The 26,758-nt window shown below is 38.8% G+C and overlaps 2 protein-coding genes across 3 annotated transcripts in view; both read left to right on the top strand.

Moving 5' to 3' along the window:
* Positions 1–20: 20 nt before the first annotated feature.
* Positions 21–15,379, top strand: LOC106880975 (anaphase-promoting complex subunit 2). Of its 2 annotated transcripts, XR_016237737.1 has the most exons (13): positions 21–280; positions 1,058–1,535; positions 3,100–3,217; positions 4,091–4,223; positions 5,080–5,365; positions 6,167–6,284; positions 7,324–7,493; positions 8,705–9,000; positions 10,622–10,784; positions 11,302–11,397; positions 12,275–12,504; positions 13,250–13,535; positions 13,776–15,379. XR_016237737.1 is itself a non-coding variant. In XM_014931159.3 (12 exons), exons 1-12 carry the CDS (start codon positions 206–208, stop codon positions 13,454–13,456), a joined length of 2,370 nt encoding a protein of 789 aa, XP_014786645.1. In that variant the 5' UTR covers positions 21–205; the 3' UTR covers positions 13,457–15,379. The 2 variants fall into 2 exon arrangements, 1 of the variants encoding a protein (XP_014786645.1); XM_014931159.3 differs by having other exon boundaries at positions 13,250–15,379.
* A 5,541-nt stretch (positions 15,380–20,920) lies between these two features.
* LOC106880930 (complement C3) overlaps positions 20,921–26,758 on the top strand; it is a 57,614-nt gene continuing 51,776 nt past the window's right edge. The window contains exon 1 of the mRNA XM_089339429.1: positions 20,921–21,310. Coding sequence (XP_089195555.1) covers positions 21,243–21,310 — 68 coding nt within the window. The 5' untranslated portion in view covers positions 20,921–21,242. The remainder of the gene's footprint in view (positions 21,311–26,758) is intronic.

The raw sequence follows: 26,758 nt of genomic DNA, 5'->3' as shown, positions 1-26,758 counted from the left end.
TAAATAAATAAAGCTGCTCCAGACATAACTAATGCATCAAACCTCACTGAAGTCTAGTGAAAGTTGAGAACGAGGATTTGTAACGCCATAACTAGTCGTAAACTGGAACCGGTGAACTTTTAATTTGTTTCCCGCCGCTTCTTTGTTGTTGTTGGTTTTGTTGTAGTCTCATGGTCGATCGTTGTTTCTTCTTTCTCCTTTCTAAATGTCTAACTACGATTCTTTGAATAATGCATGGAATCTGGCCACCCAAGTTTTGATTCCATCGCAACCATCGAACGTGAGTAGAATATTTCTAAACCGTTTTATTATTATTATTATTATTAGGTTCGTCTTTCATGTTTCTGAAGATGACCAGTTTATCAGCTTTGCACTTTGTGGGTCCGGAGGTGGTTTATTTTGGCCGGTTTGGTCACTAAACCCTCGGTTACAGCGGAGGGCACGTAACAGCTGTGTGGATCTTGCTTTCTGTGCAACCTTCCTTTCTTTCGCTTTTCTAGTGACATCGGATTCTTTCTCGCAGCTGCTGGGATGATTTTCGTCTCCTTTCGATATATTATGTTTTTAAACAGCACATTCATATGGGATACTAATCTCTGGATGAATACGGCTGTGACTTGGGCAGAAGTCTGGAATACCACGCCCACATAAGATGGACTTTCTCCGTTTCGACGGGGATCTTTTCAAATTTTTGTCCCACCATTTTTAAGTGTGTAGTGCAGGGCCCCAGAGAGGTACAGAAGGGATATGGAGATAAAAAAAAAATCATATATTTTCAAAATACTAAGGTCAGATAAAGCTTCCTCCCATCATCCTGAATGCTTGATGAGAAAGAAATTTGAAAAAACCCCGTCATAACGGAGAAAATCCAGTGAGAAAGAAATTTGAAACCCCCTCCCCTCAAAACGGAGAAAATCTAACTTAGGTGGGCGTGCGACTTCAGACCTTAACCGTAACTCCTTTCAATGATGTATTTACATGATGATACGTGGATTGCTCTTTTAATTTAGTACTTCTTCTGTGGCGCGTAACAAACTTCTAAATATTTTCATTTCAGCCCCTTGCGTCTCCACATGAAAAACCTGCCTGTTCACCCGTGAATGAAGTAGACTTCAATGCGGCAATCGAAGTCCTTCGCCAACACCAACTCACACACATCATCGAAGACTGGTTCATTGAGTATGTCCAAAGTGAAATGAGAGATGAGATTGCTCCTAAGTTCTGGAGCTACTTTGCCGAGGAGAAAGACTCACTTAGCGTTCAGCTGAATAATTTTGTTTTGGCTGTCGACTACCTTTATTCAGCCCTCGACAAACACAACGACAGCATTGAGAAAATTGAGTTAATTATTAACAGATACCCACCGTCCAACTACAGAACTGGCACCCTCTTCAAGAAATCGTTAAAAGAAACTGCTACGACCCTATGCAAGGCCTTGTTATTTTCATCAAAGGATCGAAAAATCTTCAAGGTGACAGAAAGCTTCTATTTGAAAGCTTTCAAGGTATATCAACATACAAGCAGTGGTGAACAAGGTAAGTTAGGAACTGGAGTTTTAGTTTTGAAACACAGGATTGTTTTTTCAATGTTCTCATTTTCTCTGCTGGCATGGGTTGGACAACATTTCTTGAAACAGTTTTCCAAAGCCATGTTCTTTTCTTTTTGCCAAAATTTACTTGTTTTATTAATAAGGCATCCATTTATTATTCTGGTCTTCACATTGAAACTGTTAAACCACATGATGTTGTTTGCAGGTGATGTGCACAGTACAGTAATAATATGAAGACACTTGGTGATCAGCATTCACACATACATACATACATTTGGAAGGATATCTGGCTGTAAGAACCATGCCAAAACTGACCTCACCTATGCTGGTACCATGGAGAAAGCACTCAGTCCACTCTGCTAGGTGGTTGGTGTTAGGAAGGGTATCTTGCTGTAAAAACCATGCCAAAATATACACAGAAGGATGATGCAGTCTTCTTCCTAGCCAGCTCCTGTCAAACCATCCAACCCATGCCAGCATGGAAAGTGGACATTAAATGATGATGATGATAAATAATGGCTTCTTCTGTTGATTTCAATGTATGAGGGTCCAACAGCCTATCTGTTAGATTACCCACACATAATTCTGTTATGTTTTTAATGGTGAAGACTTGGGTAGGGTCAGCCACACATTTTGGAAATGCTGTTAGGAAAAAGTTGATGCAAATGTTTGCCATAGACCAATGTTTCTCAACGAATACATCCAACCACTACAACCTGTGTATATTGAAGTGAATCTTGTAGTGGTTGGATGTATTTGGCATCTTCTAACATATAGGCACAGTGGCGTCTGTGCCCTTAATTATAATTGTATTCTATATAATTATACATCTATATATGAATTTTACCCAAAAGGTCTTTTTATATGCTGGCCACTGATAAAATTCATGAATTTTTATATGATTTTTATCCTTTAATTATGTTTATATATATGTGTGTGTATGTATATTTCTATGTGTTTGTCTCCCCATCATCACTTGACAACTGGTATTGATGTGTTTACATCCCCATAACTTAGTGGTTCAGCAAAAAGACTGATAGAGTAAGCCCTGGGTTTGATTCGTTCAACTAAAGCACCTTCAAGGTGGTGCTCCAGCATGGCTGCAGTCCAATGACTGAAACAAGTAGAAGACATAAGATAAAGACAATGTGCTTGTTCCAGTCCTGGTTACCTGTGTTTAAAATGTGCATCCATTATTAGCAATCAGACTACAGCCTAGTGCAGCCTCCCGGCATGCCAGTTCTCAGTCAACTGTCCAACCCATGCCAGCATGGAAAGCGGACGTTAAATGGCGACGACGATGATGATGATTATTAAGCAACATCTCTTATGTATATAACTTGCTACACAGCTCCATTTACTATACACATTTGGAAATCTAATGTTAAACTGGCCAAGTGTATTCCTATATTTTAAAAACCAACTAAATTTTATTTAACTTTAATATATTCTGTGTATGTTTTCAACTTCATTTCTTTTATTCCTCCACTTGTTTGTATTAATAACAGTTTATATATATATATATATATATATATATATAATTTTTCCAGATGATGAGAAACTTGCAGAATCTTCTGAACTTGGTCACTGCAATGGCTGTGATGAAGAACAAGATGAATGCAAATGTACCGAATTCATGGAATCATTTCATACAATAAACAGAAAACTGTGAGCTACTTAACTATATTTCATTATCTATTTTGATGTTCATTTTTTTCTCTCTTTTGTCAACAAAAACATATGCCTTAGTAAGGTATTCATCTAACCCATGCTAGCATGGTAAAACAGGCCTAAAAATGAATTGATGAATGAACGAATATATATATCATTTAACATCTGCTTTTCCATTCTGAGATGGGTTAGGCTGTTTGACTGGAATTGGTAAGCTGGAGAGCTGCACCAGGTTCCAGTTTGTCTGTTGTGGCATGGTTCCTACTATTGGATGCCCTTCCCAATGCCAACCACTTCACCAATTGTGCTGGGTGCTTTTTACATATATATACCCATGCTGGTGACATGTAAATGACACCCAGTACAAAAACATATGCCTTAGTAAGGTATTCATCTAACCCATGCTAGCATGGTAAAACAGGCCTAAAAATGAATTGATGAATGAACGAATATATATATCATTTAACATCTGCTTTTCCATTCTGAGATGGGTTAGGCCGTTTGACTGGAATTGGTAAGCTGGAGAGCTGCACCAGGTTCCAGTTTGTCTGTTGTGGCATGGTTCCTACTATTGGATGCCCTTCCCAATGCCAACCACTTCACCAATTGTGCTGGGTGCTTTTTACATATATATACCCATGCTGGTGACATGTAAATGACACCCAGTACACTGTGAAGAGTGGTTGGCATTAGGAAGGGCATCCGAGCTGGAGAAACCAAGCCAAAACAGACTGGAACCTGGTACAGCTCTGCAGCTTGCCAGCCCTGGTCAAATCATCCAACCCATGCCAGCATGGAAAACAGACACTAAATGATGATGATGTGAGTGTCTATGAGTAGTGTTTGTATATATTTCTTTATAATTGACAGCGACAAACTGAATTTGTTGAGCAAAATGGCTGGGTCCTGTATCACCACCATTGTGCATCGAACAACCAAACAACACATTGAGTTAAAATGTCGAGGAAACCTTGAAACCTCGTTTCTGGAGAGTTTAGAAAAGGTAAGTCATTTGTCTCTGTGTGATCAAACTTATGGAATTTTTTCTCTGGCCTAGTGGTTAGGGTGTTGCAGTCATGATCACAAGATCTTGGGTTCAGTTCCTAGGTGGTGCATTTGTGTTTTTAGTAAAACACTTCTTTTCACTTTGCTCTGCTATTCAACATTGAGTCCTTGTACAGACAATGTCAATTTGATGATGAATGGCACTCCCATGTTTCCAAAGGTGAATTATTCAAACCCCAAAGAATTCCTCTCAACACATGAATATAATGCTTCCACACTACTCTTGCTCAGAGGTGCACCTATTATCAGTCACTAAGAGACCTGCTCAACTGGTCAAGTGAAGCAACTGACCAGCAAATCTGTGGTATTGAGCAGATGTTAACACTTCCAGTTGTTGTTGTTGTTAGAGAAGAAGAAGACTGATCAGCTGGCAGAGTTTAGCGGCATTTGTCCATCTTTACACAAAGATTAAGTATGTAAATGTTAACACTTCCAGTCAGTTAAGATCAGAAGCCTTGAGAGCCACAGCCTGGTACTGCATTAGATTGTTGCTGTTGTTGTCGTCGTAGAAGAAGAAGAAAAGTGGTGAGCTGGCAGAGTTTAGCAGCATTTGTCCATCTTTATGTTCTCAGTTCAAATTCTTCCGAGGTCAACTTTGTCAATTATCTTTTCAGGGTTGATAAAAGAAATACCAGTTGAGCACTAAAATTGATATCAACTAGTCCCTCTCACCAATCTTTCAGGCCTTGTGCCAATAGTAGAAATCATTATTATTTGTTTCAAATTCTTTTGTTTGTGTGTTTACATTGTGCCCCCCTTTTTTATATATATATATATATTTCCTGTGTTTTTAGTGGCTTGACAAGAAAGTTCTTGGTTGGCTTGATCTTGTCTGGTGTTCAGATCAAATGTCATCAACTGAACTGCAATCCTTGAAAGAGTTCAAAGACACACTGCGCCAATACATGTACGAGAACTACGCCGGTACCCTAATCGACCAGTTATTCAGCATTATCATAGACTACCCAGAGTCAGAACCAGCCATTCTCGATTTGAAAAACTGTCTCATGAAGACCGATCTTCGTTCACATCTTGTCATCTCTCTCAAAGATGCTTTAGAAAATAGATTGCTACATCCAGGTATTTTCTCCTCTTAATTTTGCTTTGTTTTTCTATTCTTTACTTCCTTCTTTTTATTTCCACACTGAAGTGAGTGAACTTCTACACCAGTGGTTCTCAACTTGCTAGAAATAACAGCCAAATCTCTATCAGATTACACACTGCTATCTTAAAAGTAGGATGAGACAATTTGGTCGTGGCTGTTTGGATGCTGAAGATATGGCATGGCTGACTGGACAATCAAGCTGTTTTGGCAACAGATTTCAGGCCTTATGCTTATAGTAGAAAGGATTATTATTATTATTATTATTATTATTATTATTATTATTATTATTAATAATAAGATGGCAAGCTGGCAGAATCATTAGCATGCTGGGCAAAATGCTAAGTGGCATTTTATTTGTCTTTTATGTTTCAGAGTTCAAATACTGCTTAGGTTGGTTTTGGCCTTTCATCCTTTTGAGGGTCGATAAAATAAGTACCAGTTGAGTACTAGGGTCAATGTAATTGACTAAACCCCTTCTCCAACAATTCCAGGCCTTGTGACTAGAGTGGAAAGGATTATTGTTGTTACGAAGGAGACAAACTGTGAGAAGCAGATGAAACGCTTGGCAGCATTTCTCCCAGTTTTGCATTCAGGGTTCAAATTCCACTAGGGTTGACTCTGCCTTTCATCCTTTCTGAATCAATAAAATAAGTACCCATTGAACACGGGGGTCAATGTAATTGACCTGCCCCCCCCCCTCCCAAAATTGCTGGCCTTGTGCCAAAATTTGAAACTACTTTTATTATTGTTTATTATTCTTATCGTTTTTATTTTAGGTGTAAACACCTCTAATATACTTGCTGCTTATATATCAGCAATTCGGGCTCTGCGTGTGCTGGACCCAGCAGGTGTGATCCTGGAGCTTGTTTGTGAACCTGTACAGAAATATTTAAGGTAACATCAACTTTGCCTTACTGCTTAGTTTTCTCTTCTACACCTATTGATACAACACACTCTTACCTTTACATACACACACAGACACACAAGTGAGTGAACTAATGAAAGAAAGTAGCACACCATATCCTTGGTTAGCATCCACATGTATTTTATGACAGTTTGATGGGTGCATAGAAGACATCCATCTCATCTCCAAACATCTGATGAGGTGGGTGCATTCTACATCACATGAAACTTTAAGTCCTGTATATCTGAGTCAAACTGCTAATAAAACACACACACACACGTGTGTGTGGTAAGAAGCTTGCTTGCCAACCATATGATTCTGGGTGCAGTCCTACTGCGTGGCAACTGGAGTGAGTGTCTTCTACTAGAGCCTCGGGCTGACCAAAGCCTTGTGAGTGGATTTGGTAGAGAGAAACTGAAAGAAGCCCATTGTATAAATATATATATAAATAATATTTCATAAGCTTAAAGCTTACAAGTGATCACCATGCATTGACTAAGGTAAATAGTCTAATATTGGGGCATATAAGCCCTCAACAAAAAAAATGTAGGATTTGCCATATGCATGGGACACGAACCCACACTTCTGTGTAATCGTGACAAGTATGCTACCGTTACACTAATGTACCTCTGACTGTTTTCAGTCAGATTTAAGAACTATAATTTGATAGTGTTGTTTTTTGGTACACAAACTTTCTATGTGCATTTTAAATTATTAATTGGTAAGTGGTGCCAAATTTTACAATCTATAAATAATAATATTAATAATAATAATATTTTAAGCTCAAAGTTTATAAGCGATCACTGTGAGTAAATAGCCTAATATTGGCAGATAGTCTAATATTGGGATATATAAACCCTTGATAGAAAAATACTAGGGTTTGCCAGAGTTTATCTATGTATTGTCCATGTGGCTCAAAGTGGACTTTGTTTTTTTGAGGGTATCTTTTTTTTATATAACTAAGAGCGCCTAGAAAAATTTTTTCCCAGCCCTTCTAGCACAGTCACCTGTCTGTCTGTCCCATTGCAGAGATCGTGATAACACAGTGCGCTGCATTGTGTCCAGTTTAACTGAGGAAGGAGTCAATGAGCTTTCTGATGAATTGATCCGAGGTTTGCCTCACATTGTTGACGACAATGCTGCCAGTGATGATGAAGATTGGAACAAATGGATACCCGATCCAGTGGATGCTGATCCAAGTAAGATATCTTCATCTTCTTCATTTATTTTCACTTCCTATTTTTCGTTTAGCTTTTGTTGCTCTTTCTTTTTTCTTTTGTAGCTTTGCGAGTTGTAGATGTTGCTGGGTGGTAAAAAGCTTGCTTTCCAACCATGTAGTCTTGGTTCAGTCCCAATGCATGGCACCTTTCTGCTACAGTTCCAGATCAATCAAAGATTTGTGAGTGGATTTGGTAGTCAAAAACAGGAAGAAGCCTCTGTGTGTGTGTGTGTGTGTCCAACCCATTCTAGCATGGGGAAACATGTTAGATGATTGTATGTGTTTAGTGTACCCTTATCTAGACAAGGGTACACAAAGTACCCATATGGTGATTGCTCCATCTTCACAGATGATTGGTTCTATTTTGACTGCAAGTCTTATGTCAAGTCTCTTTCTCCTACAAGAGCAACCTTCCCCACGGCTTTATCAAAAATCACCAGAGCCTCCTCTATCCCTAGGAAATCTATTTAATCCATAGAAGGGGACTCTGACAGGTACTACCATTCTAGGTCAGAATGGACCTGAGAGTGATAGCAATACATACATGTATCAGGTGTAAAGAAGTGCAAATTTATCATACCTTAATTATCATACCTGTTAATTAAGGTAGGAGCACCAAAATTGTCATTGCACTTCCACTGGAGCTGTGAACCGTTGCTATGCCTACTGGATCGAGTGTTCTTTTAAAGCAGTGGCCTTCAACTAGGGCCTCATATGACCCTTAGTGGGTCTGTATAAGATTTCATTGTTAAAATTCATCTGCAATAAATTGGTTATACTTCTGCAACACACCAAATGTTTTAACGAATTTTTTAATACAATTCCTAATAATATCTAATTATAGGGATATAAATGGATTTAGAGTAAAGTCTATTTGCCAACATAACATGGCTGTCCTGGTTTAGGATGAATGTTGCTGTAATTTAGCCCCAGAAGACATCATCTCCAGCTGACTATACGCCACAATCTGTGTCCTTGTATTTTCAAACAAGGGCATTTTAAACATTGAATGGCTATGGAGGCCCTCCACTAGTGAAATGGGAAACAAAGGGGTCTATAGGCAAAAAATGATTGAAAACCACTGTTTTAGGGGGCTTCCTTTCTTCAACTCCATGTTTAGTGAGAGGCTAGTGTGACCATCTATTGGGAGATGACTTTTATTGGTTCTCTTTTTCTGTCTTGTCAATGCAGCATCCATGTCGAAGGTGAGAAGAACGTCAGACATTATCAGCATGCTGGTGAACATATATGGAAGCAAAGAACTGTTTGTAAATGAATACCGCAACCTGCTGGCCGACCGCATCCTCTCGCAGTTCAACTACGACACCGAACGTGAAATTCGGTACCTGGAACTGCTCAAGCTGCGATTCGGTGAATCTCAGCTCCACTACTGCGAGGTGATGCTGAAGGATGTCACAGACTCAAGACGTATCAATGCCATCATAAAGGAAGATAAGAAGAAAGACGAGCCAGAAGAAAATGCGGATGTAAGTAGTCTGTCTGTGTGTCTCAGTTGTTGTTGTTCAGTCCCAGTCAGCTCTGATCAAGTAGACATCTCAGTGAAGGCAATCCATCCATGACTATTCCATTTTTGATCTTTTTATGTGTTCCATTCATTGGACTGTGAACATGCTGGAGTACTGCTTTGAAAGGTTTTAGTCAAACAAATCGCTCCTGGTGCCTAAGCTTTCTTATTTTAAGTCTGGTACTTATTTTGTCGGTCTCTTTTGCAAATGCTAAGTTGCAGGGATGTAAACAAACCAATACCAGTCATCAAGCTGTTGGGTGGGATGACAAACAGACACAATAACATACACACATAGATATCATTTAACATCAGTTTTCCATGCTGGCATGGGTTAGACATATGTACATACATACGTATACATTCATGCATATATGTGTGTGTGTGTGTGTGTATGTATACACACAAACACACATATATACACACACCAGCAGAATGGTGTTTACATCATTGTACATATAGTCTTGGACAGGCTATTCACTATTCCTCTGGTTTGGTTCAGGTACATGATATTGAGATTGCAAAACATCAATGACCATCACTCCTAAATGGGACTCAGAGTGAGTTGTCTGGCCTGTCTATGACTTTCAGGTGTTTTAACACCCAGTGCTTTGAGAGAATAATCTCCACCATGCTACACTCTCTGAGTGGTTGGCGTTAGGAAGGGCATCCAGCTGTAGAAACTCTGCCAAATTAGATTGGAGCCTGGTGTTGCCATCCGGTTTCACCAGTCCTCAGTCAAATCGTCCAACCCATGCTAGCATGGAAAGCGGACGTTAAACGATGATGATGATGATGATAATGCTAGTTTGTAGCCTACTGGCAAACAACTAGCATACATACATTGAGCATGTGTTCAGTAATGTTTACAACACTAGTGCTGCTTCTAATTCATATATATATATATATATATATATATATATCAACATAGTCCCAGAGCTTAGGGTATTGGGCTTATGACCATTTAGGTAATGGGATGGGTATCTTTCAGCAGCAGACTTTATTTGAAGGCACATGTCTTAGTGGTTAGAGCATGGGAGTCACAATCATGAGGTAGTGAGTTTGATTCCCCGACTGAGCTGCATGTTGTGTTCTTGAGCAAGACACTTTATTTCCCGTTGTTTCTGTTCACTCAGCTACAGAAATGAGTTGCAATGCCACTGGTGCCAAGCTGTATCGGCCTTTGCCTTTCCTTTGCATAACATCCGTGGTGTGGAGAGAGGAGGCTGGTATACATGAGCAACTGCTGGTCTTCCATAAACAACCTTGCCAGGACTTGTGCATCAGAAGGGAACTTTCTAGGTGCAATCCCATGGTCATACATGACCGAAGGGGCTCTTTTATATACACACACAAAATAAGCTGCCACAGTTTCTGTCTTCCATATCCACTCACAAGGCATTGGTTAGCCAGGGGCTATAGAGATGCACAATGGGACTGAACTTAAAACCACTTCATTACAAAGCAAGCTTCTTAACCACAAAACCATGTCTGCCCCTATAATGGAACTTTTTAGCATAAAGTAGCATTTTATGAGCTGCTACCAAATCAGTTAATTTCTTTTGTTATTTCTGTTTTTATAGGATATTGAAATCAATGCCATGATTCTGTCTGCTCAGTGCTGGCCTACATTCAGAGAAGAGAAACTCAACTTGCCTGAAAATATGCAGACCTGTTTGGAGAATTACACCAAAAAGTTTGAATCCAGGAAAGGAAATCGCACGTTGATATGGAAACCCCATTTAGGTAAATATGTCACAAAACTCTGTTTCGGTGGAATTAGTACACACTGTGCCTTATCTCCTTCTCCCATGGGATGTCCTTGGTCATTGTCGACAATGATGGATCAATTAATACTTTTTACATCCCTACCTTTCATCCTCCTCATTCTCATCATCATTTTGACATCCATTCTAATGTCCCTACCCCTCCTCCTCCTTGTAATTTTAAAGTCCACTTTTCCATGATTACATGGATGGGATGGGTTTGCTATACAGTTTTTACTTGTTTGTGGCCATGCTGGGGCATTGCTGTTTATGTTGGGACACTGCCATTGAATATGCAGCATGTTTAGTTATGTTTCTCTGTTTCTAGTTTCTCATCTCTTTTCTTTCTCTATTTCTTTATCTCCCTCGCTCTCTTTCTTTCTCCCTCTTTCTCTCTCTGTCCCTCTCCTTTTCTATCTCCTCTCTCTCTCCCCCTTTCTTTTGCTATCTCCTCTGCCTCTCACACACCTTACTCTAATCTCTCCTTATACGCACAGGTCTGGTCAACATCGATATTGAACTAAAAGAGAGAGTCCTCAACCTGAACGTCTCACCTGTACATGCAGCTATCATAATGCAGTTTCAAAATAAAGGTAAGCATTAATTACTTGTACAGTTTACCTGTACCTCTACAGCATCTTTAACAGACTGTCCTGTAATGTTGTTTAGCTCCAGGTCAACTTTGATCAAACAGATCTATGATCCAAAACATTCCACTCATGACCATCTCTTCTTTTATTCAGATATAGAGTATCAAGACCGGTGGTTCTCAACCGGTTTTTACCTATGGACCCTGTTGGTTCCTAGTTTACTCTGGTGGACCTCCATAACCATTCAGTGTTTTAAAAAGTCCTATCATATTTTTATAATGAAATATTATTAGCAAAGCGAGACTCTTGGTGATGTGCCATGCCTGAGAAGATTCATCAAGCCAAGTGAAGTCGTAGTTGTGGCTGATGTCTGTATCACATAACTGGTACCCATGCTGGTGGCACGTTAAAAGCATGCTTCAAACATTGGGCCTCGCAGAAGTGATGATTAGTGTCTGACACATTTGGCGATATGCCATGCTTGAGAAAACTCATCAAGCCAAGTGAAATTGTAGTTGTGGCCAATTCTGGTGTCACGTAACTGGCACCTGTACTGGTGGCATGTAAAAGGCATTCATTACATTCTTTGAGAGGTTGGCGTTAGGAAGGGCATCCAGCCGTAGAAACCATGCCAAATCAGACTGGAACCTGGTACAGCTCTTCGGCTTACCAGTTTCAGTCAAACCGTCTAACCCATGCCAGCAGGGAAAGCAGACGCTAAATGATGATGATGAATTGTCTAAAAAAAAGTTAAAATATTTTGTGGAATGCCTTCGATCATGATCATTCAATCCCGACTGACATGAAACTCAACAACATATAAACAAAGGTGAACTCCAACAGTTTAACTTCTTTTTTTTTTTTTCTCTCTTTCTGTTAGACCAGTGGACAGTTGAAGAGCTGAGCAGTGTACTACAGATCCCGGCCACTGCCCTGCGAAGAAAAATTGCATATTGGCAGAGCCAAGGTTTGCTTAAAGAGGAAGCCACCGATACTTTCCTCCTCGTTGAAGAGCAACGAGCTAACTCTGATGATATTATGCTTGCTGATGAAGAAGAGACAGAATCTGCCATGGCATCGATGAGGGCTCAAATGGAAGAGCAAATGCAGGTGAGTAGATATATATAAGATGTTTGGAGTATAGCGAGCTGGCAGAATCATTAGCACGCCAGACAAAAGGTTCTTTAAGTTCTGAGTTCAAACTCTGCCGGGTCGACTTTGCCTTTCATTCTTTCGGGGGTCAATAAATTAAGTACCAGTGAAACACTGGTGTCGATGTAATTAACTAATCCTTCCCCCAAAATATTAGGCCTTGTGCCTTTAGTAGAAAAGGTTATTATTATTATGATTATTATTATTATTATTATTATTATTATTGAGGAGACAAGCTAGCAGAATTGTTAGCACACTGGGCAAAATGCTTACCAGCATTTCATTCATCTTTACATTCCGAGTTCAAATTCTGCTGAGGTCGACTTTGCCTCTCATCCTTTCAGGGTCGATAAATTATGTACCAGTGAGACACTGGGTTCGATGTAATTAAGTAGTCTCTTCCCCCAAATTTCAGGCCTTGTGCTTTTAGTGGAAAAGGTTACTATTAGCAATTGTTATACTTGGTGGCAGATTAGCAGAATTGTTCGAGCATCGGGAAAAATGTTTTGCAGGGATTGTTTTAAGTGTTTCTGTTTTGAGTTCAAATCCTACCAAAGTCACTTTTGCTACTCAGTCACATAACACCACTTATCTTCTACACACACTCGCACACCTGCTCACACACAGATGCCCACACACCCACTACATAGCAGTGATATCAGTATGATTTAGTCATCTACATACATACTTCTGTTTTCTACAGGTTTTCTGGACATACATTGTCGGTATGTTGACCAATCTGGAAAGTCTACCCATCGAGAGGATCCACTCGATGCTGCGTATGTTTGCTGTACAAGGTCCGTCTTCTGTGGAATGTAGCCTGGCTGAACTGAAGGCCTTCCTTGACAAGAAAGTGAAAGACCAAAAACTGATCTACACGTCGGGCGTGTACCGTTTATCACATAGCTGAGCTACACCTCCTATCTGTTCTTCTTGTTGTTGTCATCATTGTTTTGTTGCAGTTTACTCCTCCTCCTCCTCCAACTTTTGCCACTTCGATGACATTTACTATTGTCATGTATGAGGGGGTGCTGAAAAGTTCCTGGCTTTGTGTAAAAGAAAATACCGGAGGATCAGTTTATTATGATTTTATTCAACATACCCTCCTCTCACATTTACACACTTATTGCAGTGGTCTTTCAGTTTTTCTAAGCCCTGTAAAAGAACTCAGAAGGTTGGGCCTCCAACCAGGCCTTTTGTGATACCCTTAACAGCCAGGAACTTTTCAGCACCCCCTCATAACTGAACTTTAACCTTCTTATTGTCACCTTGGTGATCTTTCCTCTTCCTACTGTCAACTTAAGTCTTTAGCATTTAAACTGGCCATATCCAGCTGAGATATTCTACCTGTGATAAGTATGTAACGACAAGATCTAGCCTCTTGAACCTACCCTACAAAGTCATTCTAAAAATATACAACCACATCATTAAAATCTTGAGGCTATGAGATAATGCAGGATTAATTCCAAACAATGTTAATAAATAAGGATTACATTTGACAGAGTAATCTGAAGGCTAAGGGAGTAATGGACGCTTATTGTCATATTACTGAACTTTACTCTTCTTAATCTCACCTTGGAGAAGTTTTTTCTTCATATTGTCACCTTGGTGATATTTCCTCCCTGTATTCTCACCTTGGTAAAGTTTAATCTCCACTACACTGATATCTTGGTGGAAGTCTACTGTTAAGAACATGGTGGAGGTGACCTTCTCTATTGCCACCTCGATGGAGCTTACTCTTCGTATTGCCATCTTGGTGGAAGTCTGCTTCTGTTATCAACTCTTGATAGAGAATTACCCTTCTCTATCATCACTTTGGGGAAATTTACATATTGTCCACTCTACAAATTGGTTGTTGATAGGATGGGCATCCAGCTGTAAAAACTCTGCCAAAACAGACACAGTAGCCTGGGGTAGTCGTCTACCTGGCTGGCTCCTGTCAATCATCCTACTCATGCATGCATGAAGTTGGACATTAAACGATGAAGATCGTCTTCTGAAAGAAACTTAACCATTTAACATTTTATCCAGCCATACTTGAACCAAATATTCTATTTGTTTTATGTTCAAACCAGCCAGATCTTGTCTCTAACATCAACCCTATAATGTCATTCTAAAAATAAACATTTCATCATCGTCGTCATCATCGTTTAACGTCTGCTTTCCATGCTGGCATGGGTTGGACGGTTTGACTGCGGACTGGCAAGCCAGAAGGCTGTACCAGGCTCCAATCTGATCTGGCAAAGTTTCTACAGCTGGATGTCCTTCTTAACGCCAACAACTCCGAGAGTGTAGTGGGTGCTTTTTATGACACCAGCATGAGGGCCAGTCAGGCAGCCCTAGCAATGACCACGCTGAAATGGTGCTTTTTACGTGCTACCTGCCACCTGCATCATCAAAATCTCAAAGCTATAAGATAATGCAAGATTAACATATTTAATAGAGTTACCTGAATGCTAAAGGGTTAACCTGCATTGCCATTCTCATGGAATTAAAGTTTCTCTATTGTTGCTTTAGTGGATTCTACACCTTCAACAACAGCATCTTGGGAAGTGGTATTTCTCATTGTTTCTTAAAATTTAATCCTTCCCTGGTTTCCAGTGGGAGTCTAGACATCTAGTAGCAGCAGCTTGGAGGAGAATCTACTCATCTACTGTCACTCCACTGATGGCATCTTGGTTGATGGATGGAGGAGTCTTGTCTCTCAGCTCTGTAAATATAATGTAATTTAGACCAACTTTGCATCACTCTTTGTGGTGGTCTTGTTCACCATATTTGTTCTGTAAATTATTAAAGGAAATATATTTTTTATTTAAGAAACAAACTCCTTAAATTTTCTGCCTGTTTTGTTATTTCTGTTTTTGTTTTGTACAGTTATTGTTTTATATTGAAATCCTCGTCACCATTTAACATCATAATCTCCATGCTATAGCCCTAGGATGACCAAAGCCTTGTGAGTGGATTTAATCAACAGAAACCGAAAGAATCTCATTGTGTGTGTGTGTGTGTGTGTATATATATATATATATATAGAGAGAGAGAGAGAGAGAGAAAAGGAAAAACTACATATATATAAGTGCCAATGCATGATTAGTTTGGTAAGTGCCAATTCATGAAACTCTTGGACCTTGGGTCACTCTGTTACTTATGTGTCTCCTTGTCCAGCTGTGGGGAAATATTACTCTACTCGGAAACAGGTGAGGATTGGCAATAGGAAAGGCATCCAGCCATAGAAAATCTATCTCAAATAAATTCCATCTGACTCAGGCAAGCTTGGAAAAGTGGATGTTAAAATGATGAAACAGCGATGATGATATGTGTACATGTAGAGACACACACACAGAGATCAAGTCAACAAAAGAGCCTTTACAGAGTCCCTTATCAACATTGTTCCTTCTATATCCCATGTTCAAATCCTGTTAGTCAACATTACTATTTGTCTCTGTAAAAGTGTAAAGACCCCCTTCGGTCACGAATGACCACGGGATTGCACCTAGAAAGTTACCCTCTGAGGCACAAGTCCAAGCAAGGTTGTTTATGGAAGACCAGCAGTCGCCCATGCATACCAGCCACCCGTCTCCATGCCATTGATGCTATTCAAGGGAAAAGCAAAGGCAGATACAATTTGGCATGGCCATGTGGTAAAAAGCTTGCTTTCCTACCACATGGTTCTGAGTAGTCATACCACATGGCACCTTGGACAAGTGTCTTCTACTATAGCACCAGGCCAACCAAAGCCTTGTCAATGGATTTGGGAAAAGGAAAATGAAAAAGACCATTGTGTGTGTGTGTATATATATATATATATATATATATACACGTGTGTGTGCTTTGTTACCACTTAAAGAAGTGAAACAGTCTGCGTGTGTGACTTATTAGCATAATGATCCTCCCGAGACACAACAGGCTCTGACATAAGGGTGTTTCCGTTAATCGTTGAAATGTGACTAAACAATATCAGAACTGGTTCATCCAGTGACATTTCAGCAAAGTGAGTCAAGGGACATGATGAAGTTCTTGAAGAAATTTAGTTCAGATTTTAGTTAAGTCTTTTTCAATAATTTTATTGTTCTGAACTGACGTAGTTTGGTAGAACATTAAATCTGAAGCAGCGCTTATGCTATGCAGAGAATGGCCATTTTACAAACAAACTGGAATTTAAAGACTTTGCTTATCAGTAGAGAAAAAAAAAGGAAAAAATTGTACTAACATTGAGAAAAATAAAAGAGATGAAAGAAAATAAAAATAAAAATTCCAGTTCAAAAGATTTTTACATAAAAGAGAAAAAAAAAGGAACTGAGAAGAAAATACAAAACGAATAACAGTGGTTGTGGTGGAGTGGAATAATGCAGAAAATATATACATTAACATACTTTTCACCTCCCTCTTTATACACACACGCATATATATCTATCCATACACAAACATACATACATATATATATATGCACATACATATATATATATACACACACATATATATATACACATATATTTACATATATATATATATACACACACATATACATATATGTATATATACACACATATACATACACATAATGAACAGGAGAGAGAAGAGGAAGAGGTGAAAATAAAGGGCAAAAGATAACTACATATATGTATGCAAAAACAGATAGGTATAGGCAGGGGGAAAGTGGGAGGTAAAGAAAGAAAAAGACATGCAAACATGATTAAAGAAAGAGGGGAGAGAAAGATGAAAGAAGAATTCTCGTGTGACATAAAAATATTGTTGCATGGAATGGTAAACGTATCTTAAATATTACAATATGGTGGGAACTTCAATGGGGGAGGGTCTGTAGCTTCATCTTCTACTTGTCACAGGCATTGGGCTGCAGCCATGCTGGGGCACTGCCTTGATGGGTTTTGGTTGAACAAATCAACTCTAGTACTTATTTTTTTTTGAAGTCTGGTACTTATTCAATCGGTCTCTTTCACCAAACTGCTAGATTATGGAGACGTAAACAAAACAACACCGGTTGTCAAGCACTGATGGGAACTTTTTCTTTTTTCTGTCTTCCTTTTCTCTTAAACTTTCCTCTGTCTCCTGTTTCTGAAGAAGAGCTTTGCTCGAAACGTAAAACTACCTTTCTTTCCTTCTCTGAGCATCTTATTAATATTTTGCATGTACCATGTCCTCGTGTTCTTGTTTTTTTTTGGGGGGGGGGATTAACTATATATATATATATATATATATATATATATATATATATATATATAGGGGGAGAATTCATAAAAAAAACAAAAGATGAAGACAGGTGGTGTAGACAACAAACAGATGTATCAGTACAACCGCTTGAGAAGTGAAAAAGTCTTTAACGTTTCGAGCCTACGCTCTTCCACAGGAAAAAAAACAAGGAGAGAAAATAAAGAATGTGTAGTGGCTAGCGATCTATCATGGCGGATGCCAGACAGAAGGGTCACACAGGAGAAGGGGAGATAATAAAGTAGTGGTGATCCCAAAACAAAGGTGGGCGTGCATGTGTATAAGAAAGTTTATATGTGCATGTGGAAGAGGGCTGGTAACCTTGACGTGTGTGTATGTGTAGGTGTGAAAATGTGGGGCTGGGAAGTGGTCAGTGCTGGTGTGTACGATGTGATGTATGGTGTATTGTGTATTGCACTGCTGGACTGACTCCTGTGCAGGTGGCACGTAAAAACACCATTTGAGCGTTGCCATTACTGCCAGACTGGTCCTCGTGCCAGTGGCACGTAAAAGCACCCACTACACTCTCGGAGTGGTTGGCGTTAGGAAGGGCATCCAGCTGTAGAAACTCTGCCAGATCAGATTGGAGCCTGGTGCAGTCATCTGGTTCGCCAGTTCTCAGTCATAGACCCCCAACTAATTTGCAATTAACTGCAGAACACTCTCAGTGAATAAATACCTCAATTTCAAGAATTAAATGTGGTTTGTGAAGTTCATATTTATTACCATATACATACATACATACAATGCCAGACACACACATAATGTAAGACAGACTGGCAGATAGACAGGGAGACAGACAGACACACACACACACATAGACATAGATAGATACATACATACATACATACATAGAATGACAGACAGACGGACGGACAGATAACTACTGGGTGTTCATGAATGTGATTCAAGTGGGGAGGATGAGGCTGTAAGTGCATCGGTGGTGGTAGTAGGGGGCGATGATCTGAAGAGAAAAAACAACTGAATGAGAAACAGATGAAAGCGAAGTGGGGACCAGATGGTGGCGGCGATGGTGATGGGGTAATAAGATAACGGGGTCACGTAGAAAACAAAAACATGTGCCACTTAGATGACATGGAAGAGAAATGGGTGGCGAAGAAGACACGAGACAAAGATTGATACACGCACGATGATAAGTGTGTATACATTATACACAAGTATATACGCATTCACGCAACACGGAGGAGCAAATACGAGTGTGTGTGTGTGTGTGGTATGATGATGATGATGATGATGATAATAATACTAATAAACTGTCACATACATACACACACACACAACCACATATGCACGAGCAAACAAATACATGCGCACAGGTTTGTACACAGACGCACGCACAGACACATACGTATGCTCCTGTGTGTGTTTATATATACACGCACATACAATCAATATATATATATATATATGCGAGTAAAAATAAATACAAAAAAGGTGGGGGTTTTTTGTATGATTGTGTATAGAGGAATATATTATTTTGCTTAAAAGAGTTCCAACACTGTCTGTTTTTTATGTTTTATTTATATTCCTGCAGAACTAATGTGGGGTATAGAATATGGAATATACAATATATAATATGATATACAATATACAATATAAAATAAAATAAAATAAAAATGGATGGCACCATGAAAGAAAGTATTGAATGTAGATGAAATATTGAGTGTTCAATATAAAGGATCAAATATATAAATATAAATATATATATATATATATAAAGGCGACACGAGTTTCAGGGCTATTTCGCTTCGTCATGGCCGGTATATATATATATATATATATATATATATATATATATATATATATATATATATATATATCAAATAAGATCCAATCCAGACTGCATCGTCTTCATTTTGACAATTTCGATTAGCTGATATTGTTGGAGTCGTCTCCCCTGCCTGTTTTTTCTGTTTTGTCTTATTGCAAAGACGTAAATAAAATGATAGTTAAACGAAGGTTTTCTGGTCACTATTATAAATGTTGATTTACTGTACGTGTATACACGCCCAAACACACAAACACACATAGATATATGCATGTACACACGTTGCATGTTTATCTTTTATAAACATGTAATGTATACTGTGTGTAAATATATATATATATACACATACATACATTTATACATACAAAATATATACATATATACACACAATTTCTCTCTCTCTCTCTCTCTCTCTATATATATATATATATATATATACACACACAAGTACACATCTATATACAGGTATACATACATATGTATTTCATTTTTTTCATTTTATCTAGTTTCAGCTCATGAGCTGTGGCCATGCTGGGGTACCGCCATGTATGTATACATATATATGTATGTATGCACACATACATACATACAATGTGCCATTGTATATGTTTGTAATAAATACATTTTGGACAAAATGTATGTGTGCGTGCATACACTTGTATGTGTGTATCTCTATATTCGTGTGTGTGTGTGTGTGTGTGTGTGTCTTCTGGCTCCCCACGTCTTGAACAGCACGCTCTCTTGTGTGAAGAGCCTGGTTTCTGATAGCGAAAAATGTCCTACAGTAAGTGTTGAGACGATCATCAGAACACCAAGAGATATCTTGACAAGTATCAGTGATTTAACACAGGCACAAACCTCGGCTATATCTAGAGGAGGGGCGAAGACAGCAAATGCTTTCTCCCCACCCGTGGGTGGTGAGGTGTGTGCATATGTATGTATGTATGTATGTATACACATACAAACGTGTATATATATGTGTGTGTATACATATATATGTATATATATATATATATATATATATATATATATATATATATATATATATATATATATATATATGTATGTATGTATGTATGCACGCACAAACACAGCCACACACACATATACATATGTACACATATATATGTACATATATATACATATACATATGTATACGTACACATACATATACACACACATATATATGTCCATATATATATATATATGTATGTATGTATATATATATATATATATATATATATATATATATATATATATATATATATATATACATACACGCACTAATTTATTTATCTTTTACTCTACTAGAAAAGAATCCGGCTTAGATTTCTGCCAAGGCCATTCTTTGAAATAAACATTTTCAGGCAAGGCATGCCTCGACTGACAAGCAAACTTAAAGCTCGCAAAAACAGAGAGTCGGGTTTAGAAAATGTGGAAAGTCTCTGTTGACAATGAGTATATATAACAGCGCAAAAGAAACTTGAAACACTTTTTTTTTTTCCCCCCATTACAAACACAAGAAGAAAACACCGAAATTATTTTAAGACATAATCAGGAAAATTCTTTTCAGAAATTTTGTCTGCTTCCAAAGAAGAAAGGGGAATTTACTGTGAAGGCCTAAATTGTCATTAATTTTATTATTATTGTCATCATCGTCGAAGAGCAAGTTCGAATCGAAATGAAAACCATGCTGTTACTGCTAAAATGTTGTCTTCTTTTAGCAGTTTCTTCTGTCCAGTGCCGGAGGTAAAAAAAACAAAAAATCAATTTTGTTACTTTATATTTAATCTGTTTCAGCTTAAACATTTGGTAGAGATGGACTATATGTAATCTGAACCTTTCCCCCCCCCCCCTTATTTATTAATTTTTTTTACGGAATCCCACGTTTTAGGCTATGGAGATTCCGATTCTGAAAAAGAAATTTTTGAAAAATTTCAATTCCCCCCCACACCAAGCAGGCTATTTACATGCTAGAAATAACAGCCAAATCTCACAAAACTAGTGTTAGGGTTAGGTTTAGGTTTAGGGTTAGGGTCAGGGTTACGGTCAGGGTTAGGGTTAGGGTTAGGGTTTGAGTTAGGGTTAGGTTTACCCTGTGGATCTATATAAAACCGGGGAGGGGATCGAAATTTTGAAATTGAGATTTTTGAAAAAAAATTTTCAGAATCGGAATCTCCATAGCCTAAAACGTGGGATTCCGTAAAAAAAAAAAAAAAATTTAAAAGGGGGGGTATACCCAGATTACATATACTCCATCTCCACCAAACATTTTAAAACATTTTGAAGTTTGATATTAATTGTTAGTGCATCCTCGCTGCCTGTTGATGTTAGTCGGCATTTCAGCCGTCTTTACGTTCTGAGTTCAAATTCCGCCGAGGTCGACTTTGCCTTTCATCCTTTCGAGGTCGATTAGATAAGGGCAAAGGCAAAGAATACGCACACCAGGTGTTTAGGGTTTACGGTTAGGGTTTAGGATTAGGGGTTATGGCTAGGGTTACGCCGAAAACGGGTGGTGTGCGTATTCTTTAACCTCCGCCTGAATAAGTACCAGTTATACACTGGATTCGATATAATCGACTTAATCCCCTACCCCAAGCTGCCCTTGTGACAAAAATTTGAAATCATTATTATTATTATTATTAAGGCGACGAGCAGGCAGAATCGTTAGTACGCCGGACGAAATGCTTAGCGATATTTCGTCTGCCGCTGCGTTCTGAGTTCAAATTGCGCAGACTTTGCCTTTCATCCTTTGGAGTTCGATAAAATAACTACCAGTTAAACACTGGGATCAATGTAATCGATTCATCCCCTCCTCCCCCCAAGCTGCCCTTGTGGCAAAAAATTATGGCGGAATTCTGGTTTAAGCACTCCCTATAACCCACATAATATTTTTTATTTTTTGAAATTTTCGGAAAATTTTTGAGAATTTGTTTTCTGCACAAAGGAATTCATACGATTATGAAAAAAGGTTTTCTTTAATTTCTTAAATCCCTCCCACCCACCCCCACAATTCCTAAAATTTCCACACTTTCAATTTTTCAATTTTTTTTTTTTTTTTAGTCAGGGTTTAAACTATGGACAGTCCGAATTTTTTGTTTAAATCCCAGCAATGGACCACCCTTATGTGCATGTTTATGGGGAGATAATAATCAATACATGTTAGAGTGACAAAGAAGCAAGGAAAGTATCAGGTAGTCGTGGAATGTGCTAAAAACAGCTAAATCGCCCTTAAATCACACACACACACACAATTTTTTTTCTTTTCGCATAATCGTATGAATTCCCGTGTAGAACACAAATTCGCAAGAATTTTCTGAAAATTTCAAAACATAAAAAAGCTATGGGCTATATGTAGTGCTTAAACCAGAATTCCACTTTGTTTTGTTATGACTTTATTGCCGTTTACCTTTTCTTTTGTGTGTGTCTGTGTGTCCCGTCCTTTGGTGTTGTCCTTCCTCAATGTCTTGAAGCCTTGTGATCAATAAAAGAAATCATTAGCGCGCCGGACAAAATATTCAGTGTCATTTCTTCCAACTCATTAAATTCTGAGTTCAAATTTCGACCAGGTTAACTTTGCCTTTCATCCTATCGGAATCGATAAAATAAGTACCAGATGAGCTCTAGGGGGTCGGTGCAATCGATTAACCCCATCTCCCAAAATTTCGGACCTCATGCCAAATACAGTAACTGACAGAATCGTTAGCACGTCGGTATTCCTTCTGGCTCTTTGTTCTGGGAATCGATCTCACAACTTCGCGATTGTAAGCTCGACGCTCTAACCACTGAACCACGCACCTTCATCACTATGTTTTATACAACGGGAATTATAATTCACAAAATATCTTTCTTTTCCAAAAATTTTTATTTTTTTAATCTTCTGCCCCACCCTACCCCTACTGCCCAATTCTGTGCCCTTTTCCGTCTCCATGAGGTAATTATAGCTATCCTAAAAGTCCTCCAAATATAGAACCACTCAGATACTGGTGGGAGGGGGTGATGGTATAAACCAACTTTGCCCCTCAAATTTCATGCCTTGTACGTAAATCAGACACATACGTTGTTGTTGTTGTTGATGATGATGATGATGCTGCTGCTTGTTCTTGCTATTGTTGTTGAGTGACTGTTGTTGCTTATTCTATAGGTCAATCCAGAATAAGCAAACACATGATCTAACGGGTTCCAGACGTGACCATTCCATCCAGGACTACATTGTTCAACAATTCAACTCTAATACACTTTTTTTATGATATGAAATGAAAAAAAATTGTTCATGTGATTTGATTTTTAGAACATTAAATATTTGGCTGTTGTTTCTAGGAAATTCACCAGCCACGTAGAGGTCCCTTCGTTGGCTGGGAAAATCTTTGCTACTTGCTTTGGCTCTGGCTCTGGCTCCCCCCCCCCACCTCTTACTCATTCCCTGTGTGTGTGTGTTTTTTTTTTCATCTATCTCTAGAAGTGTTGACAGAGATGGTTGTTGTTTAACATTCGGTCAGTAAGCCGTATTCAGGCAGACCTACGATCAAAGGCGCTCCAACCATAACCATCTTGTTTTTAGGGGAAGAGGTATAAAAAAAAAGTATATTATTTATCGTCCTTTCCTTCGTCAAAATCAGTGAGCGATTTGTAGGTTTGGTTGTTCTTTCTAGCTCATCGAGCGACCACGTAGACCGCACACCACCACTACCGCCATCTTCATCATCATCATCATCATTATAATCGTCATCATCGTCATCATCATCATCATCATCATCCAAAGTTAGGGTTAGTAAACTTCAACATTGTGGAGAAGCAGAGTTTATAAAAATATACCATAGCTGCAGCAATGAAGGATTTTCTACGACTAGCTAGAAATAGCGGTTAAATCTCTCAAATCACACCCCAAAATTTTTAAAAGATCAAAGAATGGTGGTGGTAGTATGGGGGGGGGGGGTTCACATATTGGATAATGGCCAAATGCAGTGGTCCTCTTACCTAACAATTAATAAGCACCACATCCCCAATATTTTGGGAAATTTCTGCTCGTTCCCCCACACCAAAATATTGCTTTCAAATTTTGGCACAAGGCCAGCAATTTCGGGGGAGAGGCTAAGTCGATTACTTCAATCCCCAGTTCTCAACTGGTACTTATTTTATCGACCCTGAAAGGATGAAAGGCGAAGTCGACCTCTGCGGAATTTGAACTCAGAATGTAAAGACAGACGAAATGCCGAAAAGCATTTTTGCTGTAGTGCTAACGATTCTTATTTCTTTACTGCCCACAAGGGGCTACACACAGAGGGGACAAACAAAGACAGACAAACGGATTAAGTCGATTATATCGACCCCAGTGCGTAACTGGTATTTATTTAATCGACCCCGAAAGCATGAAAGGCAAAATCGACCTCGGCGGAATTTGAACTCAGAACGTAGCGGCAGACGAAATACCGCTAAGCATTTCGCCCGGCGTGCTACCGATTCTGCCAGCTCACCGCCTTTCCCCTCACAAAAATATTAGGGATAGTTTTGCAACTCTTCTCTTTTCTCTTTTTCTAAGTGAGAAGACAAAACTGAGTTTACATTATGGAAGACACACATCAGCCATTCAAAAACACACAAAAACTGATTCATTATTTGGTGGCAGTGACCAGGCTGCATTTAGTGGGACGAAAATGTTGATATCGAATAATAAATGTATGTATGCATGTATGTGGTAATAACTAGCAGTTTTTGTTTGTTTCTGAATGGCTTGTGTGTGCGTGTGTGTGTGTGTGTGTGTGTGTGTGTGTGTGTGTGTGTGTGTGTAATAATAAATGTATGTATGTATGTGGTAATAATTAGCAGTGTGTATGTGTGTGTGTGTGTGTGTTTTTTTCATGCTGTAATTGTTTTAGTTTCAACACATGATCTCAGATCAAATCACTTACCAGGCAAATACATCTCTGAAAATTTCTTCATTCTTCAACATGATGTGTTGGACAGATTTGAAAAATTTTCAATCAGTTTTATTAAACATAGCAATTTGTACGCCATTTTTTGTTGCTTTTCACAGCTTCCCCCGTCCTCTTTGAGAAAGACTGGCCCAAAAGTAAGGGTATTGGGTTCAGTATCATAAAGTAGGGCGTTTGATTCCCAGACTAAGTAGCGTATTGTATCCTTTATAAATCAGCTTTCTTTCTCTTTCCACGTTACACCTGTCCACTCAGCTAAAAAGGACTACTGCTCTATCTTCTATTGTGTCTGAGTCCTCCATAATCTGTCTGAGTGCCGTGTCTTCTATGTATCGGTAAGATCATAACACCTATGTTGTCAGCTGAGCTTCCATATTCTAATTGAATATGTTCGTAAGGCATTGACGAGTTTTTTCTCCTCCTTGAGCTCCCACCAGTGTTCACTTATCCGCTCACCTATGCTACGTGCAGTCTCTTCAATGTGCATCACCGTTCTGTTTCTACACCATCCCTCTGTACACATGCTAACGACTACGTTCCTAGTTTTACAGTTTATCTGTGGGTTTGCTCTACACACTAATCAGGAATTTTATGGGGGGGGGGGGGGGCTCCCCGGTCTTTCTACTATTTTAATCCGTAGATTCATCTTACCTAAGGTTTTCTTAAAAAGATATGCAAGTTCGTTTCCAGGGGTAGGATCGACAAACATGACGCTGGTATTTTTGGTTGAAATACCATAGTTGGAGTGACCTATCTTCTTAGTTCTTTGTACGCCATTCCAGAATTTACTCCGGTATAACGGGCAGATCCCATTAGCATCATTCTCTATGATGGTCTTGTATTCTGCCTTGGTTCTTTTGTATTCTCTGATCTTGTTTCTTTGGCTGTATCCAGAGAAACGAATGCAGAAGACGAAGTGTTGTAAGTGTCTCTGTAATTCTGTTGGGTCGTACATACAGGACACGTTTCTCATCACTCTTATCAAGTCCGCTATTAAGGAATTGAATTTGATATTGTTGCATTGCGGTGGATCAGGTATTTGGAGGCCATGGGTTTGGCATAGTGGGAATGGAGGATTTGGACCTTATTATTCCTAGTCTCCAATCAGAGTTCTGTATCTAAAACAGATGGTCTGTAGTTAGAGTGCTTACTAGGGTAATCTCTTGGAACATTAATACTCTTGTGGATGGAGCTAGCTATTTGCTGGATGTTTTCCATGGTGTTAGCTTCTAGTTCGTAGACATTGTCTTTTAGTGGTGTTAAT

This window comes from Octopus bimaculoides, chromosome 21 (assembly GCF_046866305.1).
Source record: "Octopus bimaculoides isolate indiv1 chromosome 21, ASM4686630v1, whole genome shotgun sequence".
Classification (NCBI taxonomy): domain Eukaryota; kingdom Metazoa; phylum Mollusca; class Cephalopoda; order Octopoda; family Octopodidae; genus Octopus; species Octopus bimaculoides.
The sequence above is the reverse complement of the archived record's forward strand: the minus strand, read 5'-3'. Positions and strand labels throughout refer to the sequence as shown.